The 18,774-nt window shown below is 45.9% G+C and overlaps 1 protein-coding gene across 1 annotated transcript in view; it reads right to left on the bottom strand.

The window, feature by feature from the left end:
• Positions 1 to 1,024: 1,024 nt before the first annotated feature.
• The window catches only part of LOC122748250 (putative pregnancy-specific beta-1-glycoprotein 7), a 41,717-nt gene continuing 23,967 nt past the window's right edge, over positions 1,025 to 18,774 (bottom strand). The window contains exons 6-11 of the mRNA XM_043993919.1: positions 16,402 to 16,756; positions 16,163 to 16,307; positions 15,654 to 15,777; positions 7,544 to 7,819; positions 7,187 to 7,459; positions 1,025 to 1,179 (exon numbers count right to left, since the gene is read on the bottom strand). Of these exons, the coding sequence (XP_043849854.1) occupies positions 1,025 to 1,179; positions 7,187 to 7,459; positions 7,544 to 7,819; positions 15,654 to 15,777; positions 16,163 to 16,307; positions 16,402 to 16,756 (1,328 nt within the window). The remainder of the gene's footprint in view (positions 1,180 to 7,186; positions 7,460 to 7,543; positions 7,820 to 15,653; positions 15,778 to 16,162; positions 16,308 to 16,401; positions 16,757 to 18,774) is intronic.

The following is an 18,774-nucleotide window of genomic DNA, read 5'->3' as shown; positions in this document are numbered from 1 at the left end:
AAGTAATATGAAAATAAAATTTAAAAAATAAATAAAAATTACCCCTATCCCCAAAAGAAAATGGATCAAATGGAGGATGGTTTTTAGAGTTAAATTGTACAAGGCTTCATAGTCTTCTTAGCAAAGAAAAGCAAAGGAAATTGGCCACCCTTAGAAGGACAACTCATAGATTTCCACTGAAATAAAGAAAGAAAATGGATCAAATGGAGGATGGTTTTTAGAGTTAAATTGTACAAGGCTTCATAGTCTTCTTAGCAAAGAAAAGCAAAGGAAATTGGCCACCCTTAGAAGGACAACTCATAGATTTCCACTGAAATAAAGAAAGAAAATTCTGGTTGGAGTTCAGTCTTCCAAGGCCACCATGTGGTGCTGGTTTCATTGGTTGTTGATTTTACTTACCATGTTTGGGTGCTGAATGCTTCTCCTCTGAAAGATGGCATTTGCTGCCCCTTAAGAAAGAACAGATATGTGGGACTGACACTCCCAAGCAAACTAAAAGATTTCCCCAAGCTGAAAGGGATGATTGGAGGAGAGTCAAGACTTGACTTTGGATACCCTCAGGTTTTATGTGTTATCCCTAAATACAGTCTTCTCACTGTTTATATCCTTACCTGTAGGTACTATTAGTCTCATTCAGCTTGCTCATTCAGTCTGGATCTGCCTTTTCCTTCAATTGGTTTCTCACTAGGTTGTAGATAGAAAGCTATCTCCTTTCTTCTTGCTCCCCCTTATATTCTTCCCCTTTGTGTCTTCTTGAACCTCAGTTCTTTTGGTGGTGGGTTTCAGTAGGTTAGGTCTAGTCACCATTTCAATGGAGAAATGAACAACTCTTTCTAAGAGGTAATCAAATGTGAGGGATGGGGAAGAATGAAAGCTCAGAGGAGGCCACCCAAGGGAATTAGTGCTGAAAAGTAGGAGTTTGGGAAAAGGAAGTAGACCAGGTCCAGCAGAGGGTTCTGGGTGCACAATACCATGCTGTTATCTCTCCCCTATTCAAGGAGACAGACTAGGAGGGGGGACAACTTTAAGAAGTCTCATTGTACCTTCCAGTGTCCCTGAAGAACAGGAAATAGATGAGGGCCCCGATGAGAGCTACTCCAGCTAGGACTCCAATCACAATGCCAGCTGTGGCCCCTCCAGAGAGTGTGGAGCCATTCCCTCCTCCTGTGGACTTGTCTGCTGTGGATAGAGAAGAGAAAAAGAACTATGAGTGTTTTTGAGGGGTCTCCACCATGAAGTGCCTAGTACTTGTGCATAGTGCCTTACACTTTTTCCATAATAAAGAAATCCTTGTTGACCAATGAAGCAGACTTGGCCTTTGCTCCTCAGTGATTGGGTATCCCTTTGGCAAGGTCACATTGTGGGGTGTTTGAGAAACAACTGGGGACACCTTAATGTTGGGCAAACACATCAGAGTCTATATACTCAACTTCTGAACTCATGAGTTCTCCCCATCATGCCCACTTTCCTTCTCTATTTCAGTTGATGGCAAAATCAGTGTCTCATTCATCTAGGTTCAAATTGGGAAACATCTTTGACCTTGTCTCTCCTTCAAACCCCACATCTTATTAAATTGCTGTGATAGTTTCCCTAATGTTGTGGTTATTTGCATTGATTCTGGTTGGGCAGCATCTTTCACATCTCCCCATTCCTTGCAGCTTCCTTGTACTCCAGACCCTCTCATTTCTGGTCTTCCAAATTATGGCAATAGTCTTCTGACCCATGTTCCTGCTTCTGTGCTCTCACCTCTCTGATTCATCCTTCATTCCACTATCCCCATCTAATCATCCTTAAATACCATCCTGATGATGTCACCTTTGTTCTGTGAAACCCTTTAAATTAGTGTCTCTCACATCTCTTCCTGAAAGGCAATGCAATGAAACTGAAAGAGCTCTGGGTTTGAATCTGGAGACCTAGAATAGCATCCTGCCTTTGTTACTTGCTCACTCTTGCAGCTTGGGCCATTTCCTTCTCTGGTCATCAATTTCCCAATCTATAAAATGATGCCTTGTGAGTTAGATGTAACATTCACCCTAGCTGTAAATTCTGTGAGCTTGTTTTTGCATTGTTCCCCACGACCCTGGCAAAATTCAAGCCCTTATCAATTTCCAACTGATTTTTTTAATAGCCTCCGTATTTTTGTTCCTGCCTCTAGTCTTTTTTCCAGTTCATTTCATTCATTTTCATATGTCAATTGCTCTGTGTATTGTCATTGATGACAATGATTACTCTCTGATATATTATGGGCTAAAATTTGCTCATGGACATGAGATGATTTACTTTGGAAAAGAGAAGAAATGACAAAACGTTCCTTGAATCATGAGTTATTTAGAATTAAGTTATTTAATCTATCATTTTCAATCTTTTACTCAAAGTCTTATTATTGAATATGTTTCTGTTGTATTGTGATCACTATGAAATATACTTAATAATTTTCTTTTTAGCATTTTTAGGGGAGGATTTTATGCACTGATGCATGGTCAGGTTTTTTTAAAAGTGCCCCACACAGCTGAGCAATATGCATGTTCTTTTGTATTCCTATACAATAAGAATGAGAGGTGTATAATATCCAACTTTTATAAAATTCTCCTCAAATCCTTCATCTTCTTTTTTCCATCTTCTTTTTTTGGGGGTAATATTTGTCTAGGTTTGAAAAGGGTACTTTAAGGTCCTTTACTACTGTAGGGTTATTCTTTCTCTCAGAATTTGCTTAGTTTTTCCTTTAACTGTTTAGATGTTGTGCCACTTGGGGTATATTCAGTGTTATATTGGTGCAATAACTTGTTGTCTATGGTACTTTTCTTGTACTTGAATGAGTCCCATTTGAACATTTGTAGATATCATTTTTTCTTTTCATCCTCTTTTCTTCTTGTTCTTGTTCTTTTTCTTCTTCATGGGGAAATGAGGGCTAAGTGACTTGCTCAGAGTCACACAGTCAGTAAGTGTCAGCTGTCTGAGCCTGGATTTGAACTCAGATCCTCCTGAATCCGGTGCCAGTGCTTTATCCACTGCACCACCTAGATGCCCCTATAGTACTTTTCCATACGATTCAGTTAATCTGCTTATTTTTAAAACTGAAGTCCATTTTTGTTGTTAAATTGTCTCAGATCATGATTGCTAGTCTGCTTTTTTAGTTCAGCTGAAGTATAATAGATTTTGCTCTAGCCCTTAATTTTACCTCTGTGAGTATTTATATTTCAAATGTGTTCCTTATAGACAACACATTATTTAGCAATTACTTTTTAATCCACCCATGTAACCTTTTCTCTTCTATGTGTCAGTTAATCTAATTTACATTGATAGTTATAATCATTAATTGTGTGTTTCCCTCTCTCTTGTGTACTTATACTTTTTCCTCTCTTGGACCAATGTCTCATAGAAGAAGGTAGAAAAGAAAAAGGAGTAAAAGGAGAGAGGAAGAGGAAGAAGAGGAGGAAGAAGAGGAGGAAGAAGAGGAGGAAGAAGAAGAAGAAGAAGAAGAAGAAGAAGAGGAAGAGGAAGAGGAAGAGGAAGAGGAAGAGGAAGAGGAAGAAGAAGAAGAAGAAGAAGAGGAAGAGGAAGAGGAAGAGGAAGAGGAAGAGGAAGAAGAAGAAGAAGAAGAAGAGGAAGAGGAAGAGGAAGAGGAAGAGGAAGAAGAAGAAGAAGAAGAGGAAGAAGAAGAAGAAGAAGAAGAAGAAGAAGAAGAAGAAGAAGAAGAAGAAGAAGAAGAAGAAGAAGAAGAAGAAAAGAGAGAATATGTTTGGCAGTTTTCCACTTCATTAAAGGTCTATTTTCCCCATTGTATCATTTTACTCATTTTTTTTCTGGTTAAGTCATTCTTGGTGGTAAGGCTATATATGTTTGCCTTTCAGAATATAATATGCCAACATCTCCACAGCATTCTAATATTACTGGTTAATCTTTGTGTGATCTGTACTGTGACTCCCTGGTAATTTCATTTTGGATTTTTATGCTATTTTTTCTTTGTCCTGGAAGCTCTGGATTTTGGCTATGGTATTCCTAGGAGTTTTCATTTCAGATTTTAAAAGGAGCATATTTTTTAAAATTTTCTCTTTGACTTCTGGTTCATCTGGAGCATTTTCTGTTATGATTTCTTGAAACTCGATGTCCAAAGAATTTTTTTGATTGCTTCTTTCTGACTTCTCCATAATCCATGTTGCAGGCCAATGTTGTATTTTCTCTCTTTTTTTCTTGCTTTGAGGTATCTTACATTGCTTCCTATTTTTTCTGTATTTGGACTTTGTTTTAATAATTTTTGTTGTCTTGTGGGTTTATTAGCTTCTGATTGATTCATTCTAATTTTCAGGCAGCTTTTTTCTAGGATGATTTTTGAACCTCTTCTACTAAGATATTAATTTTCCCTCTAAGTATTTCTTCCATAGCTGGGAAGGTGGTGAGGATAGGGTGCAGGACCTGGAGTTAGAAAGGCCTCAGTCCAAATCCAGCCTTAGACACTTACCAGCTGTGTGACCCTGCACAAGCTACTTGACCTCTGTTTGCATCAGTTTCCTAATCCATATAATAGGGTTAATAATATCACTGACCTCCCTGGGTTGTTGTGAGGATAAAATGAGATATTTGTAAAGTGATTTGCAAACTCCCAAATTCTATATAAATGCTATTTACAAAATAATTTTAAACTCTTACAAAACTTTCACTTCATTTCTTCTGGGAAGGTTAGTTGACCTTGTGTCCAAGCTTTGTTTTTATTTGAGTCTTTGCTTGTAGATATTTTGATTTCCTTTCCACCCTGGGTTTGTAACTTGGGCTTTCCTCTCTCCATAATACCTATTTTTTCAAGGGAGCTTTTTTGGGGGTTTTACTCAATATTCTAACCTTGCTTCCTGATACTTTGTTCTTAGGGCCAGGCTGTGCCCACTTCTGGAATGAATATCTGGGCCTTCTTTGGTCTTGCTTTCATTTCCTGGTGTTTTGCTGCTGTTTTCTCTGGGTATTCAGTGCTGTATTCTTTAAGAGTTTCAGGAGTGGCTCAGGTAGGTGATTTGCTAACTTTCAGTGTGCCCCAAACAGTCTCATGTATGGGGAATTCCCATCCCTTTCTTCCTTGTTTTGGTTTTAGAAGCTCTTGTTCTAGATTGTGGTATTTGCCCACACCCCTGCAGACTTGCCTCTAGTTGGAGTCTTGGTAGACTCCTGCTGGCTCTGGGCCCTGCAGATAGCCTCAAGCTCCTGTAAGTACAACATTGCAGGCATCCCCTTGTTCTGAGCTCTCTGCCCTGGCTACTCACCAGCTGGTCTCAGAGCCAGATAGAGCATGATACTACAGCTCCTTGTCCACTATACAGCCTCAGGCCACACCTGCTCCCTCCCCTTGGCACAGGTCCCCTCCTCAGTCAGCCCTGATTGTGTTACTTAGCTGTGTATCTAGACTACAGGGATGCTGGTTGGCACCATTTCCTCTTCTGTGCACAAGTCTAGGCTCAACTGTGCTGCATGTCTCACCATTTCTTGGCCAAATACAAAGTCTTGATCCCTCATTCAGTCTCTAGTCTTCTTGTCCCCTTCCTGGTTAGTCCACGTGCCCAGACTTTGGTTTTTGTAACTCTGCTCACCTTGGCAGGAAAAATGACCCACTCAGTCTTCCCCTTGGTTGTTTGAACTTTCAAGGCCTTTGTTTGAGTATTGTGATAGAGACCTGGGCCAGAGAGCTTCTTTCTTTTCTCCCTTCTGCTCTCTTGCCTGGTCTTTCGATGTCAAAGCATTCTAGGGCAGCTAGGTGGCACACTGGATAAAGCACTGGCCCTGGAATCGGGAGTACCTGAGTTCAAATCCAGCCTCAGAAACTTGACCCTTCCTAGCTGTGTGACCCTGGGCAAGTCACTTAACCTTTATTGCTCTGCAGAAAAAAGCATTCTATTAAAAGGAGTTGTCTAATGGTTCCTTCCCACCCTCAGCTGTATTTCCTATATTCTCATCACCTTAACTTGGAGCTGAGGCTTATTTTGCCTGGAATTGAGGGACTGAAAAGGAACTTTAGATTCCCTAGATTTTTCCACATCCACCTTGTTTGGACTAAGTCACAAATGGAATAGAGATGTGACAATGGGCACCTTAAACAAAATTCTGTCTTGAGTGTCATGTTCATTTTTACTGGTCTGCCCAGTATTGGCGAATGGCACACCAACCACATGGGGTTGTGGTCATCTCCTCTTCTCTGATAATGAGGCTTCAGGGCCTCCCTTTTACCTCCTGAGGAACCTCTGGTGTTCTTAGCCTGGTACCCAAGACCCTTGATAACATTGAGGCAGCCCTTTCTAATGCTTCTCCTGTCTAGGCATTATCTGCTCAGGTTGCACTGGTTTACATTCCACACTCAGACATACACTGTACTTTCCCACCTCTGCACCTTGGCTCAGGCTATTTCTCCATAGAAATAGAGTATTCTCCCCTTTGACCTGTTCAGCTCCCTGCCTTCCCTTAAAACAAAATGCAAGTGATGGCTCTTTTAAGAAACCTGACCTGATTTCTGTCCAACCCAAAATGGGAATGGTCTCCTCCCGTCCACCCCTCACCCCCAGGTTTCCTACCACACTTTATTTTGTAGCCTAAACATGCATAATCTAAGCATTCATGCCATACCATATGGAGTATCAGTTATCTGTGTTGGGCTCTGATCCTTCTACTAGATTGCAAGGTCCCTGAAAAGAAAAATGGCATCTTAGCTAAACCTTATATTTCCCTCAGTGCCTGGAACTGTGCTCTGCATAAGGTCTGCATCTAATTGAATGATGAAGGAACTTGTACTGTCCAAGACATTTTCTAAGATTAGTATAGGAGATAGGGAGATTGGGCTCCATTTGTACCAAGGACAAAATAGCATTAAATGGACACCAAGTAACATTCACTATAAGTCTGACCACATTCCCTAGAATTAGGTTCTTTCCATGTCCTCTCCCACTTCACCATAAAAACTGCCCTTCTTTTTTCTGCCAGGCAATGAAGGTTAAGTGACTTGCCCAGGATCACACAGCTAGTAAGTGTCAAGTGTCTGAGGCTGGATCTGAACTCAGGTCTTCCTGAATCCAGAGTCAGTGCTTTATCCACTGCACCAACTAGCTGCCCCCCAAAACTGCCCTTCTTAATGGGCCTGAGCACCTCTTCCTGGCTTCCCATCCTTGGCCAACTCAAGAAACATCTTCTCTGAGGGAAGGAAGAGACCACTTACCAACCACCTTGACTGTAAGGTCCTTAGATATTGTTAAGTTGGTCACATTGTTCTTTGCCAAACAGGTGTACTTTCCTGAGTCTTCCCAAGATACACTTTTGATGACAATGGTGTTACCAGAGAAGTCAGAGTTCACAGTGCCATTTACCTGCCATTCATAGAGGGCAGGTGGGTAAGACTCAACCTGACACTCTAAGGTCAGTGGGTCTTTGAATTTGACCTCGATCTCCCCACTTTCAGGGTTTGGTACAAACATGATGTGCTCTGGTCCGTCTGTGTAAAGAAGAAAGAGAGAGATGAGATGTGAGTCACTGTTGGGCAAATGATTGGAGAGGGAGGAGAGTCAGATTCACTCACAGCTCACTGTCAGGTTCAGGGGGTCACTTCCGTTGGCACCGATTGGATTCCAGACTTCACACTGATAGGAGCCAGCATCCTCCCTCTTCACACCCTTGATGGTGAGGGTCTGGTTATCCTCAGATGTATTCATCCTGTCACTGAGTGACAAGGGCTGGTTATTGAAGACCCACAGAATGTTCATCCCCTCACTTTCTATGCTACATGTGAAGACCGAACTGCCATTCTCTATGATGTTGGTACTGTTGGCACTAATGTTAGGTTTGGCTGGTATTTCTGTAGAGAGAAAAAGAAGAGAGAAATGTGAGTGTGACTGGTCTATGACTTCACCAGGTCGTATGTTCATGACCCAAAGCCTTCTTTTCTCTGGGTTGAACTTCCAAGTTCCCTCAGCTGACCCACATATCATAGGGACACCAGACCCTTCACCAATCTGGTTGCCTTCCTCTGTACACTCTCCAATGGCTCAATGTCCCTTGTAAACTCTGTCATCTAAAACCAAATTCAATACTCCAAGTTCTATTGATCAGTTCAGAAGGGCTGTTATCTCCTCATTCTTGGCAGTGGACATTCTTTAATTGCATTAGGTTTTTTGGCTGTCCTCTCACCCCATTGACTCAAGTATTAAACTTGCAGTCCACTTAGATCCTCTATGGCTTTTTCAGATGAATTTCTGTTTCACCACCTAGCTGGTCCTGAAGTTGGGAGGACCTGAGTTCAAATCTCACCTCAGACACTTACTAGATGTGTGACCCTGGGCAAGTCACTGTAAGTGCCAAATTTAATATGGGGACAGTTAATTGGGTGGTTTACTGTAATATTGGGGTTCAGAAAATAATGAGACACCTCTAGGTACAGTTCCCTTCCAAACTGCCTTTTTAGTTATTTCTCCCAGACTATTAAGAAAGAAGATTAACAGCCTCTTTTCCACAAACAAACTAGGTTTTATTAATGGGAACAAAATTTACAACAAAGATGAAATTAATAAAGCCAGGGACAATGAGAAAGGGAATAGGGGAAGAGAAAATGAATAAGCTCCCTGGGTCTAGCAAAGACTGTCTCAAATCCCAAACCTGCTTCCACCTCAGCTAATTCAAAGACCTGGCTTTGCTTCCACAACACAAACTCACCACCATCTGGGGTCAGTAGTTTTAATGAGAATCAGCTGTGCAGTCTTTCCCTGGTTCGGTCTGAAGCTCCACCCTTTTTTGCTTCTCCACAGGAAGGGGAGGTTCTTAGCCATGCTGAGTCTCCAATTGGTTCATCATAGCCCCTGGGCTGTCCCCATTATAATTTGGCCAGGCCCATGTGGGCATAGGAGAACTACTAGGGGAGGCTTGGATACTTAATTTCTCTTTTCTATAATCTCTTCAAGTACACACCCATCTTCTCTTAAGGCTTTTCAAGATTACATCTTTTCAGTCTGACCATAATGAAGCAAAGATTTGGTCATGGAAACCCCAAATCCCAATTAATTCCTTACATCACTTAACCCCAATTGCCTTAAAACAGCTGAGGCAATCTCCAGTCATCCTGATATATATCTTTCCATTGGACCCAGATGGCTCTGGAGGAAAGAAAGAATAAGGTTGGTGACCTTGCACATCCCTTCCTCACTTAAATCTAATTCACTGTAGGTTATGACATCACCTTGATGTCATGGTCCTCTTTGACAGTGAAGGACAAATCACAACAACAAGAAGGAATCTAGGTTTCTGTGATGATACCATCTTTCACAGGAGCCCAGTCTCTCTTTAGGCAATCTACCATTGTATTAAAAAATCAGTAATCCTGTTTGCCCCCAATCTCCCCTTCTCTAAGACAATCATCCCTACTTGTTTTAACTGTTTTTCCTATGGCTTGGTGACAAGCAATTTCACCATCTAGACTCATGCTCATTTAGGCTTTGGACTTTTTGAACCCAAGGGCAGGACTCGATGCTGATCCCCAATACTTTTCATCTGGTCACATTTCATTCACCAAGCCAGCTTGCTGAGGTCCTTCTTGATCCTAAATGTTGCCTACACATTGTTACTGTCCTCTCTGAAGGTTCAAAAGTATGCTTTCCATCTGTCTTTATAATTATAAGAATAATAGGTAACACTTACATAGCTTCTTATATATATTGTCTCATTTGACCCAAGTCATTGATAAGAACATCTACCAGGAAAAGGTCAAGACCAGAAACCTCAGAAGATTTTTGTGAACCAATGCTGCATTAATGAGTAGAACAATGAGAATAATTTATAGAGTAACAGCAATGCTATAAAAGTAAAATATTTTGAAAGACTTAAGACTCTGATGGATGCAGTGACCAACCAGCCCCATTATACCATCATAGCTTACATTCCAATCAAGACTAGAAACCCCTACATGGGCCCATAGCACCTAGTGAGATGGACTGAAGGAAGACCATACGGTGCAGGAGCAGTCATTGAAGCTGGTACCCTAGGAGTTGGGGAAGAAAGAATAGTGAGTGTGTCTCTGGGAGAAAAGAGAACAAGAATGAAAATGAGAACAACTACAACAACAGTTCGTATGATTTTTGTATCTAAAATGTAAAAAGAACTTTCTCCACATAGAATTCTGTGATACCCAATTTTCCAGATGGAGAAACTGAGGTGCATAAAGGAGGAGGGATACCTGGGGTGCACAGGAAGTAGACAGCAGAGTCAGGATTCTAGCCCAAGTTTCATGATCCTGAGCTCAGGGCTCCTTCCACCAGAGCACATCGTGCCATGAGACCCAGGAGGGCAGAATGTCACTTATCTTTGCTTCTTTCATGCCAGGGAAGGGGAGAGCCCAACACAAAGCTGGGTGCCTGCTCCAGATACTCACCTGAGATTGTGATACTGATGTCTCTGGTGCTAGACAAGCCAGTGACTGAGTTAGATGCTTTACAGGTATAGATTCCAGTGTGATTCAGAGACACATTAGGAATAGAGACATTATGGGCTGTAGATATCTTTGTTTCATTGATAAACCACGTGTACTGGGCAGGTGGGTTAGACACAACAGAGCAGGACAACTCAAGAGTTGCCCCTACAGGGTAATGAGGGTCTGTGGGGAGAATCGTGGGGGGATCCGGGCCATCTGGAGCAAAGAGAATGTGTCCATATTGAGATAAAGACACAGAGAAGAATTTCCCATTCTGTAACCCATCACCAGGGATCACTGTGTCTCCCTGAGCCTCCTCTGAGCTGGGAAATTCACAGCTCATCCTCCACTTTACAGGTTTGGACCTGAGGTCCCTGAAGGTCTTAATCCTTTCCCTAACTCAGCACCATGGCTGGCCCTGCTCCATCTTAGATAGGAAAGCCTGACATGGCCAGTCTGGGCCCCCTAAAATCAAGGGAGATGAGAACATTCAGAAGAAGAAGAAGAAATTCTTCAAGGTCTTTCCCATTCCCCCAGTTCAGATATGTTTTTACATAAGGAAACCGAGTGAAGGGGGGCTGGCTTTCCCTGAGCCTTCATGGTCCAAGGAGGGCACAGAAACTGGCCTCTTCCTATGTTCTTTGTAGTTGGAAGGTCAGGTTTGCCACTGAGAAAGGTATGTGTCCCCCAATAATTCTGGGGCAAATTCAGCAGGCTGAAAGGACTCCTTCCTTGGGTTGTCCTTCCCCAGATGTCTAAGGATTAATTTCCAAAGAGGACTAAGTTAGAAATATTTGAATTTTCTTGATCTTCTTTTTTCTCCCATTTTGGTAGAGTTCCCACTCCTTCCTTTGGTCCACGATAAGACATTTAGGGTAAGGGAGAGTGTGCTGCATCTCTTACAAAAATAATGAGAGGGGCAGCTAGGTAGCACAGTGATAGAGCACCGGCCCTGGATTCAGGAGGACCTCAGTTCAAATCCGGCCTCAGACACTTAACACTTACTAGCTGTGTGACCCTGGACAAGTCACTTAACCCCAGTTGCCTCACCAAAAAAACAAATAATGAGAGACCCTTATATCCAGTAACACCAACTGGGATTGGCAAAGAAGCTGACAAGGCTGAGGTCAACCAAGCATCCATGAGGGGTGGAGAGGACACACTGGGCAGTGAGCATCCTCCCAGGAAAGAAGGCCATAGTAGGACTTTTAAGGAAGGTGACTTGGTAGCCCCAAAGAATCTTATGCCTGGCATGGCAGAGTGACTAGTGTTGGCCTTAGAAAAGCTTGAGTTCAAATCCTGACTCAGCTATGTAACTTACTAGGAAGTCATTTAACCCACCTGTGCCTTAGGCTCCTTACCTTTAAAATGGATCTAATAGTGCCCACCTGGCAGTTGTTGGGAGGATCAAATGGGATCCTCTATATAAAGCTTTTTGTGTAACACAGCGTAGCATAGATGTGAGCTGCTATTGTTTTATAATATGGCAAATTTCATTAAGTGGGCTTTGGCTGGAGGAAAAGAAGCATATAACAAAGCTTTGAGATTATGGTATCTCCTGGTGCCCTGCGCAGGTAAGACAGGAGCTGTGGAGGATGGATCATGGAGACGGAGGAGCAGGACACAGGCCGCCTTTACACACTCTGGGGTGTGGTAGAAAGAGCTTTTGATTTGGACTTTGATGAGCTCTGGGTTCAAATCCTGGCTCTGGCAATTGCTACCAGTGAGTTTCTTTCCCTCCCCAGGTCTCAGTCTCTTTATCTATAAAATGCGAGGGCTTATCTGAGGTCCTTTTCCAGGGCTAAATGGAGGATTCCATCATCCCTGCATGGCCAGGTTTCTCTACCTTCCTTTGTGCCCCTCTAATGCACCCATCACAACCCTGTGAAAATGGTGGGAATTGTGGGTAGATCCGGTCATGTCACTCCTCTCTTGAAGGATCTTCAGGGGCTCATTATTACCTGCCACCTCAGGGACAAAGTTCTTTAACTGATGTTCAGGCCCCTGCACCCCATTGAGCCATCCTTCCTCTGCAGCCTTATCTCATCCCACTCCTTTCTACCTGTTAGATCCTCTGGCACATTCCCCATGCTCTGCCACCTCCAAGCCCTGGATTACAGTTCATAGGATTATAAGGCAACAGATTTAGAGCCAGCAAGGACCTCAGAGATGCTCCAGACTGCTGCCTCTTCACCTCCTTTGTCTATGAGGCCCTTGGGAAGTCAGTCTGAGGAAGCCTATGGACCCTTCTCAGAATAATGGTTTTCAATTTACAGAATGAAATACAAAAAGGAATATAAAGAAAACTCAAAGTTAGTGAGAATAAAGATATAATGTTCTCTATCCATGTTTCTGGACCCTTTGAAATCTAAGGCACCTTGATCTAGGTAAATGCTCTTATTGTTAGAGGAGGAAACTGAGGCCCCATATTGTGACTTGTCTGTGACCAAACAGACAGCAAACATTGGAGCTGGATTTGAACCCAGGCCCCCTGACTCCTTGACACTCTTTCCCTCTTAGGAAGCTGCTCCAGGCTCAGACCTTCAGTGACCAGCCCATTGCTACAGAAGGAGGCAGTGTCAGAGAAGGGTCTGGATCTCAGGTCTCCCTGTGCCTGAATCCATTGTCCTTTCACTGCACAACACTGCCTTTTGTCTTGCATGTGATGGAATGAGAGAAATTTGTATTTTTTAAAAAAAGAAATCCCAGAGACATTCGAGGAGGAAAGTGCAGAGTCCCCAGTGACTCAGGGCTGCTTCCAGCTCTAGTTGCTCTCATTGGCCAAAGCCCCAGCTCTGAGCAGCCCAAGGGAAACTTCATGTCAGAGAAGGGGAGGAACAGCAGGAGATGGTCTGAGACTTCTAGGAAGCTCCCTCATCATGGACACTCCCTGGCCTGTGGACCAGAGCAGTGGGTGTGGTTAACAAGGTGCCCAGGCTATAGGAAGGGATCAAAAGGGACGGCCAACCAGAAGGGAGGAGGCCAGAGCAAGGAGCAAAGTTCTCATGGGTCAGAAGCTGCTCAGAACCATCAGAACTACAAGGGAGGGAATCCCCATAGCCCAGAGACCCCATGCTTCTCGAGGGAGACAACGCAGCAGTTCAGAAACAAAACTCAGAAAGCAATGCCCTGACATGGGCCCTTCTGATCTCAGGGCAACCCTGGGGCAAGTTGGAGTAGAGAGAAGTCCCTCCCGGGTGTCCTCTCGGGCTCCCCCCTGGATGGTTCAGGCCAGCACAGCCTCCTCCTGGATGCATCTTATACCACTCCTCTTAAGACTCTCAATGTCCCAGCACCCTTTCCTTCCACCACAACATTGTTCAGATCAAGCCATACTGATAGAGAATTTGCTAGGGTCTAGGGAGTCTTTCTTCTTTCTTGATCTTCGTGATCCTCCTCCATATGTTTACACAGGAGGATCCCTGCAGAAATGCTCTTCCTGCCAGGCTCAGCCCATTTCCCCCTCCAAGAAGTCTTTCCTCATGTCCCCTGCCCCAGCTGACAGCCCCCTTCTCAAATGATCTTAGAACCCTTTGTGCCAGGGCCCGCACTGGGCCACTAGCTGCCCAATTCAGTTATTGGCTGGGTTTGAGTCACAGGAACTAATGGAGTAGCAATACTTCACATCTCTATCACACTTGAAGGGTCTTTCCTCAGGACACAGGAGAAGCAGGGAATGCTGGGATTAGTATCCCCATTTTGCAGATGAGGGAATGGAGAGTCACAGAGCTGAGGTGACTCACCTGAGGTCACACAGGAAATCCTGGAGCTGGGATAGGAATCCAGACCTGATGCCAAGTCTGGAGCTCTCCTCTTCATTTGGCCCCTCCCCTCTAGCAGAAGCTGGAAGCCCTGGAGAGCCCAGCCCCCTTGTGTCTGGTGAAGAACCCGATTCTTTGTGCCTCTAGGGGAATTGAGGCAGTCCTGGCCCTACCCAAGTTCCTTGTCTCAGCTCCTATCACTGGGTCCTCTGGGGCCTCTTCCCAGGCTCTTCAGAGAGTCCAGTGGGCTAAGCTCCCTTCTCAGGTCCCCACTGCTAGTTTCTTGTACTGAGGAGGGGGAGCCATGTCCCCCAGCCTTGGATATTCTCCTCTGGCCCTCCCCCTCATAGAGACACTCTCTTCCTTCTATATGCCACTCACACAGGCAACCCCCCCCCCAAGAAATATTTCCTGATGCCATCATCTGCTAGTGCCCACTCTCCCTAATGACCTTGTATTTGACCAGAGAGCCTGCCTGGGAGCCAACAAGACCTGGGTGCTAGTTCTGCCTCAGACACATACAAACTGCCTAATACTGAGCCACACATGCCCCCCTCAGTGCTCAGAGAAGTCTCCAAGACCAGGATTTTCAGACAAGGTGCCAACCTGCATTGTAGGAGGGGTTGGAGCCCTCAGAGATTTCCTCTTCCCAGGAAACCATTAGTGTTGAACTGATCCCTATTCTCCTCATATTTAATCTCCACAATTGTTTCCATGTTTCCTCAATGGATCGTATGCTCCTTGAGGTGAGTGACTCCCCCCACCTTTTATGTCTAACCCTCAGCACAGTTCCTTTGCATGTAGTAGGTAACTGATAAATGCTTGTGTATAACAGATGGATAACGGTAGGTCCTTCCTTCCACAATATCCTCTGCCCAAGAGTTGAGGGACATAAAGTCCCCTGGGAATGACCAGCAGGGTCCTCCCCCAGTGCTGGCTTCTGTCTCTCACCCTGTAGCCATTGAATGCATCCTGTCACGGACAGATGCACAGCACAATTCCCAGAATGCCCACCATGGAAGAAAGCCCCAAGTGTACTGGACTTCACCCTTCCCCCACAGACCATACAACCTCAGAGCCAGAAATCTCCCAGAGCCCTGTGGGATTCTTTGCTTCTGGGCCTCACGGGTCATCTTGTCCACCCCAGGCCTGATGAGGGATCCCCACTCCAACATCCCTGGCCAATGGGCTTCTAGTATGTGCTTGAAGACTCCCAGAGCTGGGGAGGTCACTCTATCCTGAGGTGACCTTCATGGTAGGAGGCATCTAGGACATGCAGGGGATGGAAGGGTGGACACGGAGCTCAGGAAGACCTGAATTCAAATCCTGCCCCAGCTACTGACTAGTTGTTTGACATTGTCCAAGTCACTGAATTTCTCTCAGTCTCATTTTCTTTGTTTACAAAAAAATAGCACCTACATCACAGGGTCCTTGTGAGAATCAAGTGAAATATGACACATAGAACACTTTACCCGCCTTAAGGACTCCTTTAGTTCCCACATTGAAATTCTCCTTGTCCAGCTCAGCAGGAGCTGGGTTCTTCTGTCCCAGTCTGTCCTTCAGGGAAGCCTGGGCCCCTTTATCTTGGCCTTTCCTCTAGGAAATAGAGGCATTACAGGTGTCCTTCCTCTGGGTTCCCTTTCCCAGCCCTGGGAGCCTCAGGATGAACAGGCATCCACATGGTCCTGGGCACCTGGGCAGCCAGGCTTCTGGCCCAGGGGAGTGGGTAGCCTGGACTTGAGCTCTGCTGAGCCCAGCTGGCAAGGGAGGGTCAGTGCCTGTTCCCTCTCCCAACAAGGCACCTCCTGCCTCATGGACTTTTAAGTATCTTGGGGCAGCTGAACTTCAGGCACAGGTTGCCTGCCTCAGGCACAGCTGGAGGGGCCCGGTGCCCTTCTCAGCCTCCAGGGGCCCCTCCTAGTTCCACAGTGTGGCCTGGGAGAGCTGGGAGGAAGAAGGAAGTTACTTCCCACAGACTGACTGCCCAGGGGCCTGAGGAGCTCGGGACCTCTGAGCTCTCCTGTGCAATCTGTGATCCATGACCAGGCTGCTCTGGGTTTGGGGGGTTCTCACCTCCTTGGCCTACTTTATGTGGGGGTGGGTCCTGTTCTGGACTCTCCTGGTCCCTGGGTAAGGAGCTTAGGGGCGAGCTCTCAGCCCAGTCAGAGGGAGAACATAAGGGTGAGGCATGACCCAAGGGAAGGGCAGCACTTACCATACACTGCTAATTGTCCTCTTGCTGTGGCAGCTATCAGGCCACCAGAATCAACAATGTGTGCATAATAGACATCCGAGTCATTAAGAGTGAGGTCAGGGATGAGCAGGGAGCCATTGGAGAAGATCTTCTCCCGGATGTCTGCTGGTGTCTGCACTCCAGTAGAGACACTGTAGGCAGCGATGAGGTTGGAATTGTCTACTGACTTTCTGTACCAACTATAGCCGAGAACCTGCTCTGAGAAGCCCCGGATGTCCAAGATGCTGCTGCTGCCCACTCTCCCATAGGGAGGACTTGGCACAACAGTGACAGCAGCACCTTGAGCAGACATTGGCTGGATCCAGCAGCTGAGGATGGAGGCTGAGAGAGGAGGAAGGAGGCAGAAATCAGCAGAGTCCCGCTGACCTCCTGACAGGCCCAGGTCACTGAGCTGTCCCCAAGCTAAGGGTGGGGGCTGCTAAGCCTGCCCCAGGGTCTGCTGGGGGCTCAGTGGGGATTCATGTCCTTGTGCATCAATCTGTCTGTCTCAGTCTCTGCAAAGGATCTGAGGGTTTGTCTGTGACACATTTTAAGCTCTTTCCATGGACTCGATTCAGAAAGAACCTGCCAGTGTGGAAGGGAAGATAGTGAAGGGAGAAATGAATCAATGAAGTGTTGTAGTTGAGGATAGAAATCAGACATTAGACCTGGACAGGACCTTAGAGATTCCAGAATCAAACACCCTCAATTTATAGATGAGGAAGTCAAAGCCCACATAAGGCAATAGATGTTTCCAGTAATAAATAGGAAATAGAAGAGGCAGCATTTGAACCCAGATCTCCTGGCCCCAAACAAAGGGAGGAAATTTCCCACTAAACCCTGGGTACATTTTAAGGCTGACTAAGTTTGGCTCCCAACCAGTGGGAGGTTTTTTCCAGATAAACACAAACTAAGAGGAGTAAGTGACTTGTCCATGGTCCCACTGCTAGTGACCATCAGACCTGGATCCACACCCAGGTCTCCTCTAACTGTAAAGACTCAGAAGTTGCTCAGCTCCAGGGTGGACATTGCCCTGAGTCTCAGGGATGGGGACTGATAGCCCTGAGCTGCTACTTCCCTTCTGCCCCTGGCTCAGGATAGACACCCTGACCAGGTCAGCAGAGACTGTGTCTGGGACAGACCCCCTGGGACTGGTCTCCTTCCTCCTGGCCCTTGTCTTGATTCCCTTGGCTTTGTCTGGGCCAGAATCCCCCAGGCCCCCTCTCCTCTCCTGGGCTCCAGCAGAGCTGGTGTCTCACCTGTGATCAGGAGCCTCTTCCAGGGGCTGCCCCCACTGTGGGGAGGTTCCAAGGTTCTCTCCATCAGTCTGTGCTGCCCACTGTGTGTGACCACCTCTGTCCTTGCCAGGAATCTCTTCCTTCCCCTCCTGAGCTGTGTCTTCCCTGTCCAGAGCCCAAGGGCAGCCCCTGGAAGTGTCCCTGCTGGGCTCCAGACTAAGGCTGTCCCTGACTGCAGCCCAGAGCTGTGTCTGCTCTGCCTCCTCCTTCTCTAGAGCACTGAGGTCTCTGCCTGCAGGGCTGGAGTTCTTCTATCTGTCAGGATCACGTGGGCCCCACAGGGCAGGGACTTGGCCTCTCACTGTCTCCTCCCTCTTTTTTCTTGCTATTTCTTCTCCTCCCATTTGCTGTTGTGGTTTCCTGGCTCTCCCAGGGAACCCCTCCTTCACACAGATGCCTCCCACTGTCCCTGGAGAAGTGATTCTGTCCCCGAGGGGAACATGGGTCACTCAGCATTACCTCCTGTCCACTTGTACTGACACCTGATCCCTCCCTCATGTCCTTCCTGGAGCAGAGGTTGGTTAGACCCCAGATGAGCCCAGGGAGTGGTGGGCAGAGACCACGAATGTGCTTGGAGTCCTATTTAGGTCTCTAGGACCCGGACAGCTGAGTCGCTCTCCCCTATCAGGCCAGGCCAGAGTGCCCTGGCCTTTCCTCAGGTATTTTACTGTGGATTCTGGGAGGGCCCAACAGGGCTGGGGAGTAGGAGTAGGGGATGATGCAGAGTAGAGCTGCCTTCCTATAGTCTGAGCTGATACGGGGCACCTCCTGGACTCCCTCCCCAGCTCCCAGGAATGCTCCCCCTCAATGATTCAGTTGAGAGTGGGCGTGGTCCAATGAGAGTGAGCCAAGAGGAGGGGAGTTCGAATCTAGCCTCAGACAATTAGTAGCTTTATGACCTTGAGCAAATTACTTAACTTCTCTCTGCCTCAGTTTCCTCCACTGCACAATGGGAATGATGATACTAGCACCTCTCTCCCAGGCTTGCCGTGAGGATCAATAAGGCAATATTGGTAAAGCATTTAGCCCAGTAAAGGAAGACAACCAGTCACCTTTGGGAGG

Source organism: Dromiciops gliroides, chromosome 3 (genome assembly GCF_019393635.1).
Source record: "Dromiciops gliroides isolate mDroGli1 chromosome 3, mDroGli1.pri, whole genome shotgun sequence".
NCBI classification, from domain to species: Eukaryota; Metazoa; Chordata; class Mammalia; order Microbiotheria; family Microbiotheriidae; genus Dromiciops; species Dromiciops gliroides.
The sequence above is the reverse complement of the archived record's forward strand: the minus strand, read 5'-3'. Positions and strand labels throughout refer to the sequence as shown.